The 24,239-nt window shown below is 41.0% G+C and overlaps 1 protein-coding gene across 6 annotated transcripts in view; it reads left to right on the top strand.

The window, feature by feature from the left end:
* The window catches only part of BCL11A (BAF chromatin remodeling complex subunit BCL11A), a 96,666-nt gene that overhangs the window by 3,981 nt on the left and 68,446 nt on the right, over nucleotides 1–24,239 (top strand). For all 6 annotated transcript variants that reach the window (XM_016129659.2, XM_016129660.2, XM_016129654.2 and 3 more), the window contains exon 2: nucleotides 3,520–3,849. In XM_016129659.2, coding sequence (XP_015985145.1) covers nucleotides 3,520–3,849 — 330 coding nt within the window. The remainder of the gene's footprint in view (nucleotides 1–3,519; nucleotides 3,850–24,239) is intronic.

Below are 24,239 nucleotides of genomic sequence, written 5' to 3'. Positions count from 1 at the left end.
GCAGAGATTCTCCACAGTAAACTGCGAGCCTGTGGACACAGAATGAATTTCAGGAACCGCGCTTGAGGTGTGTGCGGTGATACCGAGACTCCACCATGTTAACCAGAAGAGATTTTTAAGCTTCGTGAGCCACTTCTCCCAATTGGCGGGCCCAGGGAACCTCGTTACCCGGCGGCGGGGCTGGATGGACTTGGAGACCGCAGTCGGGGCCCCTGGCCGCCGGCCACCTCCCGGCCCCCGGCCCCACGGCCCCGCGGCTGCTGCTGCACGTGTTCGCGGCGAGCGCGGCCGGAACCTACAGCCAGCACGCTGCTCGCTTTGTGCCTCACAGTCCCCGCGCCCAACTTCACTTTCTAAACAGCCCGCCCCCGCCGGGCCCCCTGCCCCGCTCCTGTCGCCCCTGCCTTCGCTTTTGTTTCTTTGCTTTTCCTCTCTGCATTTCAGCCTCGGTTTGCTTCCCTACCCTGTTAAGACAATCAAAGGGAAAGACTTGGAAAGCAAACTTGAAGACAGAGCTCTTTCCCCCTCCCCCTCCCTCAGGAGCCCTCGTTTCCCTTCCTCCTTCCCTACATTTCTTCTAAGGGTTTTTTTTTTTTTTTTTTTTTAATTCCTTTGCGACTGCAAAGGGAGGAAAGAGATCTCAGTCAGCCGCTGGGGCATTGAGACATTTCAGTCTGTCTTGCTGTTCGAACGCAGAAGCATTTTCTATTTCTTTCTCCCCTTATAGAGAATGCGCCGCTAATTATTATGATTATTTGCCCACTCCCTTCCACTTCAGTCCTGGACTCCCCGCTTTGTAGCCAGAGCTTAGAAACGATGGTATTTGTGGGGGCGAAGGAGGATGGAGTTGAAGGAGGGGGTAAAATGGCTGAGGTTAGGAATATTTTTAGGGAAAGAGGAATTTGCATTAAAATACAGAGAAATTATCAGATGCCCAGAAAGGAAATGTTGATTGCCACTGAGAAAAGATGTCAATGCAAATCAGTAGACTACACCAAGAGAATTGTATTTTCATATTTTCTTTGTGCCCCATTTCGTCTGATTTTTAATAATATAGCAGCAATAATAAGAACACGTTTTGGTATTTCTCTGAACATCACCAGCCAAATGTTTTGCAGGGAGCCTGATGTTAAATGTATTTCATACATTAGGATATAATTCTTGTTAATTAGCAATAATTTACGTTAAGAGCATAGAAAATGTTGAGGTTACAGGTTTTATATCTGTACATTTGATCATCTTGTTATTTTCAAGAACTTTGCCTCCTATAAAATTAATTAGGTGAAATGTGGAGGTGTAATCAGCAACCTCTGAATTACCACTTCATTTCCTGGTTTTGATTGTAAATCAGTTCAGTCACTACATTTAGAAGACTTTAACCAAGTCTGTTTTATACCATACTACCTTTAACTATTTGATACCTAGGAGAATATTTCATTTACTCCTGATAATATTTCCACTTTCAGAAATGTGTCAGGCCTCAGGAATAAAATACGAATTTTAACGACGGAGTTTTAAAAAACATTTTTTTGAGATAGGTCTATGTACTACTAACTTTAGTAAAATAAAATATTTCTCCGGAGTCTTTCTTCAGTCAGTGAAACTCAGAACTCATAGTTAATGCTAAGCAGCAGCAACAACAGCAACAAAAAACCACATTTGTTAACGTGTACTTAAAATCATTAAATCAGAAAGCAGGGATCTTGGAGAATGACTTCCCCACTTAGTTTCTGACTGGTCAAAACGAAAACAAATGTAGGATAAAAATGACATAGAGGCGTAAAGCACAAGCACTTCTGTTCGTCTCCTTTTATTTGAAAAGTATGCATGTGTAATTCTGTATTTATCTTTTGGTCAATATGTTGGGCAAAGAAACCTAAGTGCATACCTCGCTGTCTTTATTAGTAAGAATATAACCTTCATATTCCTGTGGTGACCTTATGTTAAATTAGGAGGAGTACCAGAGGCTAGAAATTATGACATGTCCTACTTGAGCACAGGTGCAGCTAGGCAGGGCTCTCTCAATATTATTTCACCCAGCACATCTGGGAGTTACTCCAGATCTTCCCCCTCAATATTCAGCCTGGGTAGGGTTGAAATAAATTTAACCTGAGTTCACTGGATTTTTGCACTTTATCAAAATCTGTTCCAATATTCTACACTCAAATTAAAATCTATTTTTTGATTCTCTATGGCTTTAAGTTCATTAAATGTGAAATTGGCAGCTTGCTAAAGAAGGTCAGACTGATTAACTGTTTAAGACTTGTACATTTTCTGCTTCAGTTTTATTAACTGGTAGCATCCTAGATGTGTTTTGTATTTTGTGATTTTTTTTTTCATAGAATAAGCATAAGATTTCAAGAGCAGAGTTTTACCAAATCTCTTTTCCTCTTTGGAAGGTCAAAAAATGATAGAAGTTGTTCAAATGGATGCTGGAGTATTTTGGTGCAAAGTTAAAAAAAAAAAAAGGAAACAGGAATGCAAGACATATCTACCTTGTTATACCATCCGCTGGTGATTACATGTGCAGAAATAGTCCCATAATGAAGTGTTTTAGAGCTCATTCAGAAAATTAGTCAACTTTAACAACATAAGGCAAAGTATTTCAAGTCTAGAGAAAGGACTTCTCTGCCTTGTTCTGAAATGCGGCGTTTGCTTGACCATTCTGATTTTTATGATGGGGGCCACCAAGTGCAAACATGTTTGGAATATTTTAGGCTTTCTTTCTTCAGAATGAAAAAATGACTAATTGGCTTATTTTCTTAAGTACTCAAAAGTATCCCATTTAGCTAATGTGTCTGAGAAGAATTGCCAGTGAATTTGATATTTCTTTGATTTTGTGGCACTGCTGAAAGGGAGATCAGAAAGGTTTTTGGCAGTGTGAATTATGCTGCCTTATGATTATTATTTAGATCTGTTTCACAGGTGAATGCAGTCGTTTTCTTATTATGGCGGTGTAAATGTGGCACCTTTTCTATGTGATGTAGTAGCTTTCTAATTTATGAAGCCATGTCACTGTATACTTAGGAGTACATACATTCACACACAAAGGATGTGTGGGTTTATTCACCCTTCCTTTTATTCTTTGGTACTTATTCTATAGTAAAAAAGAAACTTGGTTTCAATTCATGTTTTCATCTATTTTGGGGGGGGGGGCAGGTAGTTATTATTTAAGTTTTCTTTATGCCCCCTGCATTGACTATTTATTTAACAGTCACATTCTTTCCAAACTCACAAACCAGAAACATATGTAGTGTGTGTATATGTGTCTGGAATTATGCAAGTCAGACAGTTTTCTTTAAATATATGATGATTTGCCTCATTGATAAATTTGCTTTTTTGTTGATTATCTCCACAGCCTTCTACATTTTAGGTGCTCTTGTTTTCTGGTATTATATGGAGGAGCCTAGAAACACTTTACATAATGTAGTGGGATGGAATGGGGTTGAGAATGTATTTCTCCCTTTTTCTCTCCTTTTTGGCACTCTAATAATTATGCTTTTGTTTCTCCAATCACAGCCGAACCTCTTGAAGCCATTCTTACAGATGATGAACCAGACCACGGCCCTTTGGGAGCTCCAGAAGGGGACCATGACCTCCTCACGTGTGGGCAGTGCCAGATGAACTTCCCATTGGGGGACATTCTTATTTTTATCGAGCACAAACGGAAACAATGCAATGGCAGCCTCTGCTTAGAAAAAGCTGTGGATAAGCCACCTTCCCCTTCACCAATCGAGATGAAAAAAGCATCCAATCCCGTGGAGGTTGGCATCCAGGTCACGCCAGAGGATGACGATTGTTTATCAACGTCATCTAGAGGAATTTGCCCCAAACAGGAACACATAGCAGGTAAATGAGAAGCAAGGAGAAAGCTTTTTGCATGTTTTCTTTTCATTTTCAGAGGTGCCGTAGCCAAGCACTAAGGAGTGAAGTGCTTTCTGTGTTTCTCCATGTGACTGTCCATGACAGCTTGTAATGTTAAAACAATCGTTCCTAATACCTATGTCCAGAACGAACACACACACACACACACACACACACACACACACACACAAATATTTTTCACTTCACTGAGTCAGATGTAGGTGGAATAGGTACACGCACCTGATACCCTCTTTCTGGATTTGCTGATTCTGAATTTCTTTCCTTTTTTCTCCCCTTCTTATTTTTAAGTGTTGAATGTTAATACATCCAGCCCAGTTTCCAATGTCCATTTCTAGCCTTGGAGACAAGTCAGAGGCAAAGTGGCCATATAGGCATTTGTAGTTCAGCCAATGACCTGTTTGAGTCAGGCCTCCCTGGGGTCAGGGGGCAGTTATTCTCAAGGCTTCCTGGAAGTGGGCTGGACTGGCAGGCTGTTTTGGAAGAAGTGGAAAGAGTTAACTGAGCTTCAGGGCTAGCCTCGGATCCATATTGGCTGTCAGCCTGTATGGGGCTGTAATTAAACACAGCCCCGTGGTGGGATGACACCATGACCTTGACTTTAAGATGCCATTTTCGACTGGTCCGGCCAGAGTAGAGAGGGCAGTTGCTGAAGCGCACAGACATGCTTACTCGAAAAGTTTAAGGGCATGTTGGAAATTTCAAAAGGTTGGTTTGACAGGAACGGCTGCTCCCTGCAGCCTGCCTCCTCAGCTAAATGATAAATGCTTCTCTGTGCTCTCTCTTGTCTCTGATGTGGTTTTGACAGATGTATCTTGATTTTGTTTGTGGTTTACACAACCACATGTCACCCTTACAAATGTCCAGTCCAGACTTCCATTGTTTCTGCTATAATACAATGTAAAAATTCTCTTGGAAAAGTACATAAAATATATTCAACAGCTTTCCTTCCTTCGGTTAATTTTAAGCAGAGAGGTAGGTAGGTGTGTGGGTTTCTCAGCAGCTCTAAGGAAAGGAAATTAATGGCTAACAGAGGGACTTAAATTCTTATTTTAAGTGATAAACAGCATCACTATATAGTAGCCATTAAAACATTTTTTAAAAATGAAACAAAAGTGATTTAACACATAAGACAAAGTGATTGCAGATTCTGTGGTGACAAAAATGGCTTGTCTGTTAGTAGATCCCTTTCCTCTATTTTTCTCTACCCCCACCCCTGAAGTCGAAGATTTGTTCAGTTTTAGGTAAGGAAGTGTATATAATCAATTGATTCACTGGAACTTGCCTCTCCGACCTAGTTTGACCACAAAGTTGAACTGCAGTAGGTCAGTGGTCCAGAGGGGATTAAATGTCGTATTATTTCTCCTCTCCCCCTCTGGAATTTGATCATTAAAATCAAACGCGGCATTTTCTTTTTTAAAAAACACTCAGATACTTCTTGCAAAAACACTCAGATACTTCTCCTTTAGTGAAGTGAGAAATTTGCTCCCAGGGAAGCTGCATTTAATTTACAAAATATTTTGCTTGAATCCACCACATTTAGCTTATGTGACAAGTAAGTTAAGATTTTATCTCCCCCTGCCCAGCCCTCCCCAGTAGGATATGGGAATGGCCATTTCCATGTACTGTCTTGTGGCTGGAAGGAAAATGAACAGAAGTGTAAGGCATGATTAATGAAGCAGGAGCAAACGGAAGGGGATTTGTCATCTTCAGAGATCCAAAGCCTTTCTAAATCACCAAATATGGAGTAACACTTGCGTGATGTAACATCGTATTTACATATCGAGCTGCTCGTTTAAAAGACAAAACACAGTGTCTGTCAAGCAAGAATTAAAGCCACACTTCTTACTGAGGTCCTAGATAGGTTATTCAGTCTCAGATTAACCAGCTCGAAAATTCTATGCTTCTGTACTTAGAGGAGGAATCTAAAAGCTTGGGGTGTGGGGGAGGCCCTATAGTAAAGGCCTTTTACTGTTACAGTTGTGAATCTGTAGGGAAAGAAAAGATATTTTCCTTAACTCTCTGGCTGTCATAAAGGCTCTATTATTACTGTTTTTTTTTTTTTTAATAACTAGTACGATAACATAAGCTATTGTTTTTTAAAGGCAACTTTAAAATATATTTTGTAATACTAAATAAATAATTTCCCTGAGATGAAAAGCTAGCTACGATATCCAAGATATTCAATGGGTGCACAAATGCTGCGACCCAGGTGAGGTAAATCTTGCATGCACGAATAACTACAAAGCCTTGATTCCTTTCATTGTGTTTAATCACCTGTTCCCACCCTGGAATTGGCTGCACATAAATAGCATGATCACATCTCAAAGCGAGATGTCAGTAACTAGCATCACGACTTCTCATAATTCACAGTAATGAATTAAGAGTTTCCTATGGTGAAATTAACATTCTACCATTGCACATAAATTAAGATGCCCTGGCCCTGAGGTGTCTCTGAAGCAAAGTTCTGGAAGACGGCTGTGTATCCCAGCCCATTTCTCTCAAGCATGTCTTCACAATTCCAAGTCTGCTTTTTCTATGGTGAGGACAGAAACAATAAGAGTAATCATTCAGTGGATATTTAATCGTGTCACAAAAAGAAAGGAGAAGCAATGCTCTGTATTAGGAAAGAGATATATTGATGAATCTCCAGAAGAATGTGTTTGGCAACCACATAAAAGGTAGACATTTAAGTGCGGTGTGTAGGAAAGTCTTTATTAAAGTGATGTAAGTTGGATTTGAGCTCACTGTGTGCTCTGTGCCATTTTATAGGCAAGAAGCAGGAATAAAACAGTGACAGATCTTTCTGAGATAGATAAAGCTTAGATTTCGGGGCTTTCAAATAGGAGAATGAGGGAGAGTTCTTTAAATTTTCAGTAAAATGTATGCATTTTAACTGTATGTAGGCCTCTCAATGCTGAGTATTAATGAAAATGGACGATTTTTATCTGGTGAATAGATGAGTGTGTGCTCCATCACTTTACCCTTGTACGAGTGTTACCACACATATGTTGATCAGGTTGCTTTTTTCTTTTTATTCAAATAGTCAAAATATTGTGTGACTGCAATCCATTGAGACCATTGAAATAGTATCAATTTACCTGGAAATGAGCAGGTTATACTGTGCGGGGCTCAGTACATCAATTTGTGTGTCAAATAGCCACCATCAGATATCAGCAGTTTTTGACTGGCAATCAAGGCTTTTAATGGAGATTTGGTTTGGTTTTCAAGTCTCATATTTATGATGGGTGGGATATTTATTGAAGATTAGTGAATGTAAAACTGCTGTTCTCTTATACAAAAGGCCAAAAAATATTATCCCATATTATCAGATTTCAGGTTTTGGCTATTGCACATAGACATCTTTAAATTAGGGTAGGGCTATCATAAAGTTAGCTTTTTGAGAGAATGGGAGAAAATATGACAAGTTCTATAAAATGTTGTGAAGTCTACTACTATTAATATGTAACATTTTCTCCTTAAAATCATGATCATGGACAATTATATCAGGGTATTTAAAAATTATTTGCCTCGATACTACACCCTATATCTAGATAATAATATGTAAGAGATACTCTAATGAAGGGAGATATACTAATCCAAAACAGAAATACGTTAGCATGTTACTTAATGGCAAATCAGGTATAGCATACTTATGCTTTTCAGAATTTAGAAAATCAACTTGCCGTTTCTCTTTGATCCATTCTAATTCTTTTCTAGCTCAGACTGAACTGGAGGATGTATTTGTATATTTTATGGGGTAATTGTAAATGAGACTATAAATTATAGCATTCTATTATGACTACTATTTTTCATTTTTCTTTATTTGTGTGATTCTGAATAAAAACTACTGACTGCTAAAGTGAATTTTTAGCATGGCAGCTAACCAACAACAACAAAACCCAATATACCGATTAACATTTTATTTACCTTCAGAACCCAGAGACTAGAGAATATTGTTTCCTAATAAATACTTAGGATTTTCATTTGGTGCCCATGTTTGTGAGGCCACTACCCAAAGACTCATGTTCATGAGACTGGGAGTCCTATATACAAGCTGTATTTGTAAATAAGACAGAGAAAGGTTGTGAACTGGCAGCTTGGATGTTTTGTCAAAGTGCAATGTCAGAGAAACTCTTTCTAAGACAAATTGTAAATAGAACTGTCACAGTGATTGCATGATTGAGCCGCAGAAGTGTCTTACAATTGTTGGCATTGTCAGAGGACTTTTGAAAGCTTAATTAAACACAGTGGCCCACATGGCTGCTAAATTTACTTCAGAAAGCCAAAAAGAAAAAAAAAATCTAAAATGTGGAAGATCCGAAAGATTCTAAGTTCTTCAGACTTTACCCTTTCAGTGACACAGAAAAGATGCATTGTGCATTTTCCTAGTTGTCTTTTATAAATAATAGTTTTGAGAATAGGGCCACGTGATATGAAGATCATCCTGTGTGTGATGTGGTGATTGTGTTAGTTTTTCTGTCTCCTGCTGTTACAGACAGTTAATGTAAAAATGGCCTTTTATTGGAAACACAAATATGTATTCACTTCAAGGACAGGAGCAGAGGGAGAAAGTTTCCTTCTCATTCTCTGTGTTTATTCTATGAAAGCTTAAAAAAACAGTGCTGTAATTTCTTAAATCACCCCATTGCTTGTTGTGTTGCAAGTTGTGCTTTTTACTTTAAAGGATCTGAAATCTGTTTTGCACACCTTTCTTCTAGTGAATGTGGCATTTAATTGTGGAACTGCCCATGGGCTGGAAAATGCAACTGGGTGTATAAATGTGCAGGCAATGATGGCAGGACAGCGAACCTTAAGCTCAGGGAAGAGGCGAGTTGGATGCACATTAATGGCACATTTTAGAGTCCTGGAAAATCATCGGTTTCACACAGCAACATCAATGTTGTTTGGCTAATGTGGGAGGACTAAACTGGAGTATATAACAAACATGCAAATCGTAGGGAAGCATTTTTCAGAATTTCATGATTTCTTAGAAGTGTCAAATAAAGGAGAATAGATGAATGGTGGCTTCCCACATTGGTCAGTGAGAAAGGAAGAAAGTTTGGCTTTCCTTCAGGGGGAAATCTGAAATTTAACCGAAGCAGCACAGCTTGGGAGATGCACTGAGATTGTGTCATTTGATGTTAATTTAATCTACTTTGGTTGATCTGTTCACTCCCTTTATTGCACAAAGAAATCATTTGACAAAATTTACCCCAAGCCCAAGTCTGTGTGCGTACAGTAGTACCAGCTTTGTGCAATAAAAAGCACTCAGCATCAAGCTGGACCCAGCCTGGCACTTTGCCACTTTTTTAGCAAGAGATTTAATCACCAAGGATCTTTAGTACCTTTCTGCTTGTTCAGATTTCATTTGGGTCGTGGTTGTGTCAGCAGTGTTGTTATTACAAGGATTAAAAAAAATTTTTTTTTAACTTAGTGCTCATTTTTTAACATTGTCCCAAATCAAGCAGGGTTTTATTTTATGTGTCAATTTGGAGGACATTAATAAAGTTCATAAAATAATGTTTAGACTATATTATTTAATGGATAATGACTTGTATTTTTATTTGTAATGCAAATAGAAAATTGGCCATCATATTCCTCCCTCCTCTGTTTTTTCCTCCTACCCAGATAAATAAGCATTCTTTAGCTGCTTCCCCCCTTTACTTCTGGGGCATAGAGCTTTGGCCAATATCAGTAAATTTACCTTTGTAATTTGCCGTGTAGTTTTTACAACAATGACCTAATTAATTTGAGCATGAACCATATTATTGCTACTAGAGTCATTTTCTGTCACAAACTTAATTTCCAGGAAATGTAACCTGACGAATAAGAATACTTTAGCTCTCCACATGTGCTCCTAGAGACCAGAGGCAGATTTAAAATAATAATAAAAAAAATGCCAGCATTATTAAAGCCAGTATGCTTGATGCCAAACTCAATTTGAAGCCAGTAAACATCAGGCTGTATTTCTAATCAGTTTTTGAATGTAACGTAGTCCATGTTGGGTTCACTGGAATTTGTCTCCCTGCTTTTTTACTGGCCAGCTGCACTCCCTATGCATTTTTAAAACATTTCAGCAAAGGCTTTCACTGTTCTTAGCAGGGTTTGTAACTTGGGGTCTATTTCTGAGCTCATTCGTCATTCTGCGATGGCATTGAGTTAGGTTGGCAAGGGAAGGATTTGAAGCATGGGGGCTGGTGAGGTCACTTCTGACCCCAGCAGGGAATAGGTGAGCTTCATTTGCCTTTACAATAGGCACACAGTCACTGCACCTTGGAGGAGCTCTCAGGTGCCGCTCAGATGGGCGCATGTAAATGCCCTGTCAGATGCGGAGCTAGAATATTAATGCTTCTTCCACCACCGCACCATAATAAAGCTGTACACAGCCAGCTTAATATGCAGCTAGTCTGGGGAATTGTGTAAACTTAGAGAGCCCAGTGTGAAAGACAGCGATGTAAAAATGCTCGATGTGCCACAGTTTCCACTCTTGTTCTCCTTTGATCTGTAGCAAAATGAAAACATCATCCTTTCCTCCTCTTGGAGTTGTCTCCCCAGCTCTGCCACCTCCCAGTCCACCACCAGAATTTTTTGCATGTGCTGGTATAGAGAAATGTGACATAATTTGTTTCATATGGTTAATTACGGGCGTTTGAATATTTAAAATTTTAAATAGCCACAGTTCCAGCTTTTCCTGTTAAAAGTATGTGATTTGAACAAAGGGAGTACAGTGTAAATATTTGTGGTAGTTTGCAACACTCCTCTTACTCCATTAAACACACAGACATTCAGTTTAAATCTAGTGCTGACTTGAAGGACTTCTGTACCTTTATTTGTATTTTTTTTTTTAACCAACTCTCAACTGGAACTCCATTAAAATATTTTACCATTATTTTTGAGTCTGCTGGTGCTTGAGGTTTTAAAGAGGATTTTTATAATGTGTTCATTTAACAGAATCAACAGCTGTCAGAACCAGTTGTGGTAAATCCACAAAACATACAAAGAAAAATACACACATTTCCTGAAACAAAACACTTGGAAAAATAAGCTGCCAAGAACTGGCGAATGAGAAGTTTGCAGACAGGGAACCGGAGTGTTTCATCCCTGAGTTCACCCTAGAGACTGATCTGAGTGGATCTGATGCAATGCCGCTGGAAGGTTTACCTGAACAGGTTGCTGCTCTGAGCCAGTGTGCTGTGCACAGGACTAGGCTCGCTCCCTCTTCTGCCCTCCCTTTTTCCTTTTTGATCTCTTTAGACAGATAAAATACCAAGTTCTTAGAGTGCTCAACAACAAATTATATCCACTAAAGGTGAGATGATCGGGTTTAAACTTACTGTAAAAGAGGCGAGAAGGCGCCTTGCATACCCTTTTCCAGATAGGATTGGCAGCGTGTTATTCAGAATTGAATTGGGCCGCCAGGGAATTCCCAGTGGGAACCTGGAGCAGGCATGTTGATGAAGGGGATACCTGGGGACCTTTGGTCACTCACAATGAGTTTCTGTTTGTATCTTCATTCTTGTTAGCACTGGCGATGAACAATTACACCTACAATTTGATCTTAGTTTTAGATAGAGGTGAGTCCACTGATTAAAAACTCCCATTAAAATGAAGAATGGAATTATTGTGAAACCTGCAAAGGTGCTTTCAAAAAGAACACAGGTGCTGTTGTGTTCCCTGCCTTTTCTGTTTTCTTTTTGAACTTTCTAAAAAACAAGCCTTCTGCTAAGCATCAGGGCATTTAAATTTATTCATCAGTTGTTCATTTTCTTGATATGAAATTATGCATTAAAAAAAGCTGCAAAAAAAAAAATCATGTCTGTTAATTTTTAGGGAAATAAAGGTGTAGCTTGGGTTCTTACCTTAGCTGGAGCACAATGCACTACATGCCACATCTGATCTTTTATGTTTTAAACGTGGAGTTTCTCTTCGGGCCAGAAAAAAAAATCTGAAGCATTTCCTTTAACCAACTCAAGGGATAACTATGATTTCACGATTTATTTACATTTAGAGGGCAGCTCACAATGAAGCATTTACTGCTCATTTTAGCCCCCCTCCCCCAAATCTTCGAGTTCACAGTTAAAACAATGCATTAACCAATGTTAAATTTCAAATCTCATGATTTTTTCTCCTGCTCCATCTCATCCTAAGATTAAAAAAAAATTATTCTTTTACGTTTAAAAGTGAACATTGGCTACTGAAGAATGATTTAAAGGCTGAGAAAAATTTTAATAATAAATCGTAACCTTCTCATGTTATGTTTTTGTTATGTTAAGGGGAAAAATCAATAAGGAAAAATTTAATTCTGATAAAGATACTCTTGGATCTTTGAAAACAACTGCTGTCCTTTTAACTAAAACATTTGAGCAGCTTCAAAGACTATGTATTTCTTCTGATCTTGGAGCTGTGTGACTGGTAGCAAGAAAGAAAAAAAAATCTTATTCTACATACAAGTGGATTGCTTAACAAGTCTGCACAGACACGTACTTGTTTGTACAATAGAGATAAAAATTCCTGTATAAAAATAATTCAGCCGCTGACAGCAGGCATTGTTGTTGGACCTGTCTTTTGTGCTTGTCCCAGCTCTGGGCCCCCTCCCCCCCTATCTGCTTGGGGCAGCTTGCTGCCTGCAGACTCCTGACCAGAAGTTAATTGCTATATATTAAATATATAGGTATTGTATCTAAAGAGTAATATCTCAAGCCTTCTTATATGCATTTCACTCTACTTTCTGATGTGACTGCGGCATTGCCAGCAGGGGGGTGGCAGGCAAACGCTCTAATAGGGAAAATGACTTGAAGGCAGTTAGGGGAAATTTGGCCTTCAAGTCCCATTTGCTCCGCAGTGTGGCATCGGTTTCTAAACTTTTGTTTTTAATCTAATTCTGATTTACTCTGTCACATCCCATATCAACCCTCATTGAACTCTACTCATGTAGGGTAACATTAGTGTCAAACGGAATTGGTCAGGACCGTGGACCTGTGGCTCATACAGATGGTTGTGGATGTGGGTTACATGCAGCTCTGCATCCTATTCTTTCTAATATGTGTTAAAATGTGGCACGTTTCTGAGCAGGGCCCATGGATAAGAGAGTCGAAGAATCTGGGAGGGTACCTGAGGTTTTCTCCCTTCTCTCTCCTTCTCTTTCCCACTTCTTGATACACCTACATTTCAGGTAAGATCAACTTTAGGAAAACATCCGAGGCTATGGGGTGCACAGGGAGAAGGGTGGCAGAGAGAAGTTAGTAGAATATGTTAAGTAGGGGTTTGAGCGCAGTCACCAAAACAGAGAGCCCCACGGATCCAGCAGGAGAGCAGTAGGCATGGGCACGTGGTCCTTTCGAAGCTGTTGTTCTTAGTCTGACTTGTATACTAGTAGAGATAGGATTTACATAACTTTGGTGCTTTGACCTGGTCGCTGTTTGGGGAGGGGGAAGAGGAGGCCTTCACTGGGAATTCTATCACTAGTATTTCTTAGATGTCATGAGGTGTGAGTTAGCAGTCAAAGGATGAGTTAGATTCTTCTCCAGACTAGTTGGCAATCGGGAAACATGAAAGTCCGAATTCCCACGACACTCTCTAATAACTGGGGTGGGTGGGGTGGTGGTGATGGGTGGACGCTGCGACTTTCTGAATGTCAGCTCATGTCTGCATGACCTGCTCTTGGATCAAATGCTGCCATGGCAGGATGGGGGAACCCCCAGGAAGATAATATCCAACGACAGGATTTTCACTCCTCAGGAGTAAACCAGATCTCGCCCCTCTGCCTCATATACTCTTCTTTCTTGCTCTTTTCCCTTTGGAAGCAGAAACTTCTAAAATGAATGTCACTCTCAGCCGATGAAAAAGCTGTTTTTATACCACAGTGGATGTTTACACAGGAGACTCAACTTGAGGGGAAAAAGGCTTTTTGGGAGGGTGGTGGGACTCGTGTTAATCTGTTTTGTTGGAGGACTGTGCAGTATTGCCTATGAGCAACTCTGGGCTGTTTTTGATAAATTACCATGTTTAGAGATAGGTTTGGCTCTTAAGGGCTTGGTTTTATGAACAAAGTCCGTAACGATGTTTGCTGCCTCTGTTTGTCTCTTAGCCCCTTCGGCTTCACTAGAAGCTCAATGTTTAGTTTAAGCTCAGTCTGGAAGATATAACAATTTTGCATTAAAAAAATGAGGAAATCATAGGAAGAAAAACCCTTTGCTTTTTGGATGAATCTTACTGATAATTTGCTAAAGCTCATTTGAATTTTAAGCACTTCTTTAATCTTCAAAGGCTAAATTGCTTTATGAATATGCATGGTGTGGGCAGACTTCAGTTCATTACCTAGTTGTAAATTCTAATGACCATTAGGTCCTTCCAGTAATTGCGAATTGTTTTGCATTTTTGATTGGCCTATTAACATGTACATTCGGTGCACATCAGGCTGGCCTGTCAGCCTGCTGAAGGAGAAAAAAAAGGTGAAAATTGTTTATAGCACCAAGATTCTTAGATTTTCAATCTTGCAAAATTGATGATGTAAAAAAATTAAAGCAGTGTTTTTTCTTCTCAAGATTGAAAGTTCACCAAGAGATTTGACATATTTAATTTACATGATGACTTTGCACTCCTTCATTAATGCAATTTGCATATGAAGCTGTTGTTAATCACTTTTGATCATGTTTTGTGTATTAGCTGCCTCAGTGGCTCTCCTCCTCGGATGCCCCAGTAGAAAGGAGCAAAATGATGCATCTTCTTGCCAAGTTTCCTTTAGTGAATTGAGGAATTAGAAGTCTAACCTTGAGTAATTACATATGTTTTATCCGTTTTCTTTTAATGTTAAGTACAGTTTGTGGAAGTATTGGCTGGAAATCCTTCTCATTTGGGGGGAAGACTATGAATTTCAGTGTGTGATTGAGGCACATCCAGACATGTACAGAAATATGTATTGCCTGTCCCTGTCCCCCCGTGAAAGTTGTCGGGCAATTTTATTGTTAGCAGTTTGATGTCAGGGAGGCTTGACTGTTCCAGTGTATTAAGACATCAGAATCCTTTGGAAGAGAGACGGCTACAAACTACAGACCTTTCTAACAATGCGTTGGATTTCTTCTTTAAATATATGACTGGCACCTACATGTCTTGGGCCTGGGTTTGGATGGCTTCTTTACCTTTTAGCTAAAGTAAGTTTTCCTGTGGGCTTGTTCAGCTTCTCATCTCAAGTTGCTCTCTCTGTGTCTTTCCCTAGACACTAAAGTAAACCGTGGTCTCTGGGCTCCTGGGTGCCTCCTTCCAGGTGTACAAGTGCCCTGGCTGTGGAAACAAGGTGCTAACTAATGGTTTCTGATTTTTGAGAGCCTGTGATTTTGGTGTTTGCCTTTGCTATTGAACTGCCTGTGCTGTATTATTGATGTTCATCTTTGGTTTATGAGTTTATCACTGGTTAACAAGCAGAATCGGAACACTGAAACTGATATTCTGATTAAAAGGAATGTGTAATGAAAGAAAATAAATTGTGATGGAAAATGAACAGTGTGTAAGAAACATAGCTACAATTTTAACCTCTGAGGGACCCTAGCACTGCCCTACCGTGACTTCCATCCATACCATGCTAAAAGCATGCTTCAGTTCAAAGTTGTTAATATTCAGCTGGGAAACAGTATCCAGAACACAAATAAATTATTAAGTGCATGAACTTTTTAGGCAGTAAGATGAACTGATGGGGTCCATCTGTGAGATCCAGGGGCTTTTTATTTGTGTGTGTCGAGCGATTCTGCCCTCTCCGACTTCACAGCCTTTGGTCTCCGGCCAACTGCATGCATAATTGATTCCACACGCACTATCATTTTCTTGATGTAATTGCTTTACTAAGATATGATGAAATCTAATGGATAATTTGCTATTTGAAAACGGGCAAAAAAAAGGTTCATACTTTTTTATTGGGGGGAGTGTGGTAGAGAAGGAGATGTTCAGATGACCCAGTATGTAAGAAAACAAAACAAAACGAAAAAGGCAAAACTAACTTATGGAAGCTGCTTCAATCGCATTGGTTGTGGGTAGGAAGGCCTTCGTGACATATGGAGGCCAGTGCGTAAATCTCTCTCTTTCTATCTCATATCATCCTCCCCCCCTTTCATTCCTTCTCTCTCCATCTCTTTCTCAAACTTTACAAGAAAGGGATCCTAACAAGGTAAAAGGTAAACAATTTAGTCATCACAAACCTTATTATTCAGTCTATCCAGGAGTTTTGCCATGTAGGTTTATTTAACTTCCAGGAATGTAAACACTGACACAGCCCTAGAAGCAGCAAGAAAGATTACAGTATTAGAGTTAAAAACCATGAGCATAGATAGGTTTGCTTTATACTTAGCCACAATAACACTTTACATCGAAACATAATGGTAAGTCAAAACCAACTGGGAACTTCTGCTTATATGGAGTACAAATTTCATTCTAATAGATTGGCATAATCTAGTGTACTCAGAGTAGATTATTATGTAATAGAGAAACTGCATAAATGTCAAGCACACAAATAATTCTGCAGGAAGTAAACGAAAAGTATTAGAATTTCTTAAATCGACATTAAATTTTGTTGGTTGGACAATCTCATTTGCTCCTTCAAAATCATGTGCGTCTTTGCATATGTCTTTTAAAAATGTATTTTGAGGCAATTTACGGACACTGAAACATTGTTTTAATCCAAACCAGTTCATGCTTTAAATGTACGTTAAAAAAATTGTACTGCTTTTTTTTTTTTTTCAAAGTATTTAAAGGGAGTGGAGGGGTAGAAAGCATATAAAGTGAACCCATCTCACTGTGGCAAACTGTTTTTCAAGTAAAGTCATAATAATGAACAACACATGATCTGAAATTTGATCAGCAAACATATACTTATGCCAAGGAATTTCTCTCTCTCTCTCTTTCTTTTTTTGCCATTCACATACCAACGTTCTGTAAATCAGTAAACCAGGCAGAGAATAACTATTGTAAGGGGGAGACCAAATCATAATACACTGAACGGCACGGCTAAGCTGTCTTTTGGAAGAAATGTTAACATCACCACTACTAACAACAACAAAAACCTTTTTCAAAACTGGAAATGACAGAATAGTTTTAAAAGGATAAAAAAAAAAAACCCACCCCACCTTCTGATGCTCAAAACTTCAAACTATTAATAGACCACCAGTGAGATAGACTGTCTTTGTGCCTTGAAATGCAAAATGAGGGAAATAATTAGCAGAGGAACAAAATTCTCAAAATTTGAAGAACTTCTGTGATTACTGGGGGTACAGTGAAAAGAAAATGCAAATTTCTTCCTGATCTTAATTAGATTCGATTGTGTGGTGGGTGTGTTGGATTTGGGAGGGGGGGGAGGGGGCAGGGAGTGCTGGGGGTGAAGCAAGGGCCTCTGTGATGTGGAGACAGGTTAGCCCGGGCCTGGTGATACGGCAAGAAGAAAGAAAGGTGGCTTCCAGCACTGGTGCAGTAAGTGGTGCTGCTGGGGCCGGAATCCTGAGCCCTTAATTCAACTGGGCTCATTTCCCTCTAGTTCTGGGGGTTTTTGTTTGTCCTTTGAGGGAAGGGGTGGGCACTGAAATAAGAGCCCTGACTGCTTTAGGAAGGGGAAGCAGCCTGTTGGGTAACTTTTTCTGACCACATGGGAAAACTGTGTGAGACATTGTGGGCTCTGCTGGTGCACTGTGGCCATCAATCAGCTTCTCAAGGTCATGTCTGCACTGAGCCCCCAACACCAGGGCACCACCACCCCTGACCCCCCACAAACACGCTCGTTAGAGTTCAGTGGTAGTGGCTGGTCAGAGGTCTGCCAAAGTATGTGTAGCAAGTTTCACTGGCTGGATTTCCTCTTGAGTGAAATAATAAAAGCCCTGGCCAAGGCTTATGAATCTATTTTTGTTTCATTAATATTATTTATTATGTATTTTATTAATATTTTTAGGAGGGAATGTGCTCTCATTTGACCATTTGTAGTAATAATTAATACATTCCGTGCCGGTTGTAAAAAGTGTACTCGCATTTAATTGCAAGTCAGGATAAATTAATGGATATGATTTAAAACAAAACTCACTTAAAATATTCTTGCAGGGAGCAAAAGAGGGGGCAGTCCCTGCATTTAATTTACTTTCTGGGTGAGTGTCCAGTGGTGAGAGGGTCGAAAAAATCGCGTGTGTCTAACGGGATTCACGTCCGTTACGTGTCCAAGGCATGTGGAGGCCCAGAGGGGGAGGGGGAAACCTGCGCGGGAGGAGGGGCAGCGAGGAACTCTGTTCTTTTCTTTAATTTCTGAGGTTACAAGGCGGGGAGGCTTAGCAAAGTGGTCAAGTCCATCTGCTCCAGAGAAGGTGGTAAAGAAAAGAGGTTAGTGGCAAGAGGGAAGGAGCACAAAGGGAAAATTGTACATTGGGAGCGTTGCTCTCCCCGCCGTGGTGTAGCCAGACTGGTTTAGCAGACAGAATGATAGATTGTTTTGTCAAGGGTCCCAGGGTGTGCCCTGAACTTGAAGCACTTTGTTTATCTTGAATAGAAAGGGAAAAGCACAGACATAATCGATGTCTAGTTTTTAGGAGCTCGAAAGAGGTAGGAGAACAGAGAAGAGTCAGGGAGGTGGGGGAGGTGCAGGCCCTTGGTTGTGGCTGTCCATTAACAGATGAACTTGGCCGAGAGCCAAGCTTTAGATGAGAGCGTGTCAGGGCCCCAGTGCAGCCAAGCCTTTTCAGTGGTTTTTTTTTTTTCCTACTTCATACCTCTTTTTTAGTTGTTTGGGTGAGGGGTGTGGGGTAGATGTAGTGTAAGAATTCCTTCCTTCAGTCATACTAATTCTTCCTTCCTTTTCTTTCTCTATATCGCTCTCTCTCTCTCTTCTTCTTTCTTCTCTTCTCTTCTCTTCTCTTCTCTTCTCTTCTCTTCTCTTCTTATTCTTTCTTTCTTTCTTTCTTTTCATACCTGCTGCCTGTATATCGAATGCTCTCAGGTCTTTGGCTAAAGGCAAGATGAAAAAAAGACACAATTCAATTTAATTTTTTCCCTCTCTGAACCAGTTGAGGCCAGTCTTTTGGCTACACGCACAGGTTCTATCATCTTTCCCGGCTTGCCATTGGGAAAGAAAGAGTGGTGATAACGCCAGTAACCTGAGGGCCTGGGATCGGAAGGGTTTGGTGTGTGCAGGAGACCAGCATGTGTGAGTGCGAGTTCAAAGCTGGCATGGGGCGTGGCGAGTGGACCCACATGTACACATAGGAAATCAGTGGAAACTAATTTTTTTAAATGACTGAACTTAAACTTTTTGTTGGAAAGGACCTGTGAATTAATCTGTTGTAATCTGTTGGTGGATGAGAAAGATTATACACAAGCAAGGCCCAGGAAAGGCCAGGGGTGGGGGGAAAGTGCCCTTGTTGGAAGTACAGTATTTCCTGTGCAGCACTGATGGCAAACCCATGTGTCTGGGCTTGTTTTGTTCTCGATTATCTTATCTTCTTTGGTCTGTTTCTGTGTTTTTTGGTTCATTGTGACATTACACATTCAGTTATGAGGGTTGGCAAGCAAGAGTCATCAGCCCAATAACTTCCTGACATTTTTAGCTCCTTGAATGTGTGTAGTCTTTGCCCTCCTGCCACAAGTGGCGAGGTAATTGAATTTCTCTGTTACTTACTGGCAGGAGGCATGTTCTGGTTCCCACCAGAGGGGCTGCTGGGGCTAAAGTTGGGTTCATAGAATTCCACCTGGGGGACACCAGGGCTTCCAAGTGGTTTGGGAGGGGGCTGCCTGAACCCCAGTTCATGCAATGAAAGCTATTTTTTTTCCCACCATAGACTTGAAAAATCACTTTTGTGAACATCCATATAAAATATGATAAAATCATGTTTCCTTCCCCAGGCTAAAGCCTCAGGAAGGGCAGTGAATTTTTCTCTCTCTTTATTAAATAACAAATAGAAACTGGGAGAATTTTGAGGTATCTGGGCTTATCCCACAAATAACCCCCAAAACTCAGCCAAGCCCTTGGGTGCTGTCTTCTCTCCCACTTAGATGTTTTGTAACCGGCATGGTAAGGAAAGGAAGAGGGAAGAGGGGAAAAGGCCCTTAAAATATGTTTTTATCTCCTTCTTTGTCCTCTTCGGCTTCTGTGAGTACGTGAAATAAAATGGTGAAGAAGTGCTGCCATTTCTAGTTGAGTGAGCTTGGGCAGATTTCTTCATGTCTCTAAGCTCCAGTTTCCTCATCTGTAACGTTGGGGGAGTCACAGGACCCACCTCGTGGATGTTGTGAGCATTATATGAGAATGCTTGCCTGGCACGTGGTAAGGACTAGAGAAAAACCAGTTACTATTATGATTATGACTCATGGCTGGGAACTTTTTTCTCCTGTTGGAACTGGGGTTCACGTAGTTCCTCACTAGATGGGAGCGAGCTGGTTGGGATGAGAGGAGAGCAGAGTAGGGAGGGTTCTGATGTGCTCAGAGCCTTTTTCTGCCTCAGGGTGGGCTCCTGTGGGAGCCTGTGGGGAGGGGTTGTCGGGTGGAGACGGTTCAGTAGCCATTGCAGATCTGGTGAAATGGGGTGACTGGGGGCTTCTTCTCATTGGAAGCTTCCTCAGTGCTTGGATCTCTCTTCCTACAGACATGTGCTATATCACCAGGAGAGTGCTTGGGTGTGTGACATAGTCACTTTGGGCTCAGATTCCTACTTCTCCACTGACTGGTTGGGAGAGTTTGGGCAAATCATTTAGCCTCTATGAAGTGGAGACAACCCACAGTACCTCCCTTATAGGGTGGATGTAAGGAGTAAAAGAAAGCACATTAATTACTTGCCACATAGGATGCATTCCAAGAGTCGTTACTGCCTTACTATATATCCTACGCATTGTTACCCCATCCCACATCAACCCCAGAAGGGAAGTCCTAATAGCCCCATTTGATAGAGCAGGAAATTGGGGCTCACCAAGGGTTAAATGGTTCCCCGAGGGTTCATAGTTATTAAGGATTCAATCATTTGGCTTCCAGTCATTACCCTCTGCCACTGCCTCAAAAGGTCTGCAGCTTTCTGCTGTGAGGCTGGGCACCAGTTGGGCGGAAGTTCTGGTGCTGGATGGTGGCCCTCCTGCGGGATCTGTGGTCAAGTGTTTCCAGTCTTTTGGGAAAGAGAGGAATGTTCCCATCCAGGCTCTGCGCGGCTGTCCTGGGCATACTGGAGGAGCCTTGGAGCTGTTGGAAAGAGTTGCGATGTAAGGAATTCTGCTTTGTTAGTAGTCACTTCTCCATCGAGTGAGACAGAAATGAGGCCAGGGTCCTGTGAAGAAGAGGGAGGAGGTTTTACTATTTGTGTGACTTGGTTCTGAGACAGCAATAGGCTGACCAGGAAAGGAAGCTCAGACTTTTAAGGGTTGGTGAAGCCTGGCTTTCAGCAGTTCTGTCCTATTGTCTCTGGTATTCGCATCACCGACCACACCTTTAAAGGGTGGGGGAAATCAGAATTTTTCTGTGTGTGCATGAGAGAGAGAGAGAGAACGTGTGAGTGTGTGTATATGTGTGAGTATGTGTGTGTGTAAGTGTGTGTAGGGGGTGCTGGGGACGATGGGTGCTGAGGAGTAACAGTCTGCATCACGGTTTTTGTTTCTGGAGGCGCCAGTGCTGTGGTAAGGCAAGTCTAGAAGGCATGCGAGGAGACTTGAGGGAACATTTGAATGGAAACTACAGTCAACAACTCCATATGATCCACATGTGGCTTTCCCTGAGGCAAGTTTTCAACTGCATGGTGGCCTCCTCCAGTCACTCCGCAGGCTGCTCTGACACCATTAATATTTGCTGAAGCAAGACCTGAGGTTCATTGCAGAGGGATTATGTAATGTATTCCAAAACCAAATGTCAATGTTTTCCTTTTATTACCCATTATTTTGAATTGGCTGGGCCACCATAGACCTCCATTTATGTAATCTCAGAGTCAGTCGGTAGTTAGGAGGCACCTACTGTGTGTGAAGACCCCATGGGGTAGCTGAAGAGTTGTCCCGAGGACTGACAAGTGTCAGCTGGGAGCTCTGCTCACTTGGTAAGCCTGTCTGTTTGGACCAAGGGAAGTTTTCACTTGCTTGGGTCCAGACAGTCTTCTGAGTTGGGGCTGGGGGTGAGGTGGCTGCTGAGAAAACATGTGGGTAAAGAACTCCAAACCTTCCATTGCAACGTTTACTCTGCCCTGGGACTGGCATCCTTGCTTCCTTTCCCCTCACCTCTTCTCCCGACTTCCCACATTGCCTCTCCATATCTCAGGGTCAAGACTGCAGGTGGTAGGTAGGCCATGATTGCCCCAGAAGAGAAGTTCAGAATTTTGGTTGCTGGGACTCCTAGACTGAAAAGCTGAAATGATAAAAGGAATACCATTGTCTTAGAGCCCCATCCCAACCCCTTTCCCCAGCTTTCTCTCCATTCTCTTGAAAAATCAGGCCAGCTCTCTGACGGTGGTCTTTTGTTTCTTTTTCTATTTTGGTTCTGCCTTCGTTAAGGTAAGCACGAATTTAATGTCCCAAGAGGCAGGCCGGCGACCCTACAGGCCAAGTGCCTGGATGTGGCGACACTATAATAAATATTGAATGGTGAGAGCAATGGAAATTTAACAAAGCCATAACTGAGGAGACCGCAGAGGGGCAGTGGACTGGTTAAGAGGCTGTTAGATGAGCTGGGTAGTATTTCTACTTCAACCTGATTGAAATGTCGACTAAAAATCAATGCTGTTGACTAGTGATAATTTACAGCGTTCCCGGTGCTAAGTAGTTCCCCGCTTAAGAATGCGTTGGCTGGGCAGAGATTAGTGCAGGGAGTTCTGTGTGTCACAATGAATCAGACGCATTATAGGTCAGCCCTTTATTTGTTTCATCATGACTTTTACACAGTTGTCATGTAATTTATGGCTGCTTTCACGTTGTCAAACATTTTCATTGCATCTTCTTCTTTAACACACTCCTGACACAGATGCGCTGTCTTGGAAGGCTTGGTATTTCATAATCTGAGAGGAGGCCTGTAAACCATCAAATTACAGTATCTTCGGGCTAATCTAAATGCACTGCAGATTAAAACCAGAGCTCATTTGTTCCTGATGCAAATTATTAAGTTCTAATTATAAATATCCATTTAATTACCCCATACATTTTTATTTTGCGGACCCTTTTGAGCACTGCTGTCTGCTACGGGGGCAAACACATAGGAGACAATCTGCGGTAATTAGTATACACCTCCCAAATGGTGAAAGATAAACGTATGCTGCTTTGTTTGTCTTATTTATTGATCGATTAGATGTATAGAGACTTTGGCATCGGTATAATCCGAACTTGAGATTCTTTTAGAAATGAAAACTATTTAAAAATCTTTTGGGAAGGAAAAAGCAAACTATAGCCAACCAAGAGCGTTCTGCTAGAACACATCATCTTGAAATGTAAAATTTTCACCAGATTCTGAATTCGATCCAATCTAGATTTTGCAGAAGTTGAGGGTGAGAGAAACGGTACCTGTTTTGTATCTAGAATGTGAAATAATTTTTGTTACAGAAGAAACCATAATATTTATTTAAAACATTAATGTTTATTATAAACATTATTATAAACATTATTTCCAAACCTGCTGCCATTCTCCTCTAGGAAATAACAGTATCTGCCTGAGATGGGAAGACAATCTAATTGAGAGTGTGGTGATAAATACATTTTTTTTCCCCTCTTTAACCCGCCCCCCCCACACACACACACTTCTACCCCTGACCTATGGATGTTGCCGTTTCCCCTTAAGAACTAGATCTCTGAAGGCGGGGCATCTCCTACCACACCTCACGGCGTGCACCTGAGGCCTTAGCACATCGGGGTATGGTCCGTGGCTCCACCTGGGGTGTGAAAAGCAGATGAGCTAACCACTACACTATGGAGCCATCCCTGATAAATAATTTTTGATTATCAAACAATAAAGTAAAAAGTAAAAAGAGAAATAAACATTTGTAAAGTCCTTAAAGCTAGACACTTGCTCTTCCTTGAAGGCAGTGAAAAAATTACCAAGACTGGTTTGGGGGTGAGGGGAAGAATTGAGGTCTTTAGGGATTTTTCTAGAACCAAACCTAGACTTTTAATGATTGTGGAAGGACACTGGTCTGGGAACCAGGTTGTGACTCTGAGCTGTGAAACCTTGGGTTGCCTTCACCTCTTGGCATCTTAGCTTCCTCATTTATAAAATGGGTAGTTTGGACAGGGCGGGTCTCTGAGCTTCTGCCATGTCCTAGCATACTCTGGACACATAGGCAGGTGGATTAATTTCCTGCCCTTTCTGGAATTTAGCTGCTGAATGGCGCTCACCTGCAAAGAGGGCAGAATATTTTCTTGATTTGCCTCAAAGATAGAGCTGTGGT

Source organism: Rousettus aegyptiacus, unplaced genomic scaffold (assembly GCF_014176215.1).
Source record: "Rousettus aegyptiacus isolate mRouAeg1 unplaced genomic scaffold, mRouAeg1.p scaffold_m13_p_7, whole genome shotgun sequence".
Taxonomy (NCBI): domain Eukaryota; kingdom Metazoa; phylum Chordata; class Mammalia; order Chiroptera; family Pteropodidae; genus Rousettus; species Rousettus aegyptiacus.
This window is presented reverse-complemented; position numbering and strand designations above follow the sequence as displayed.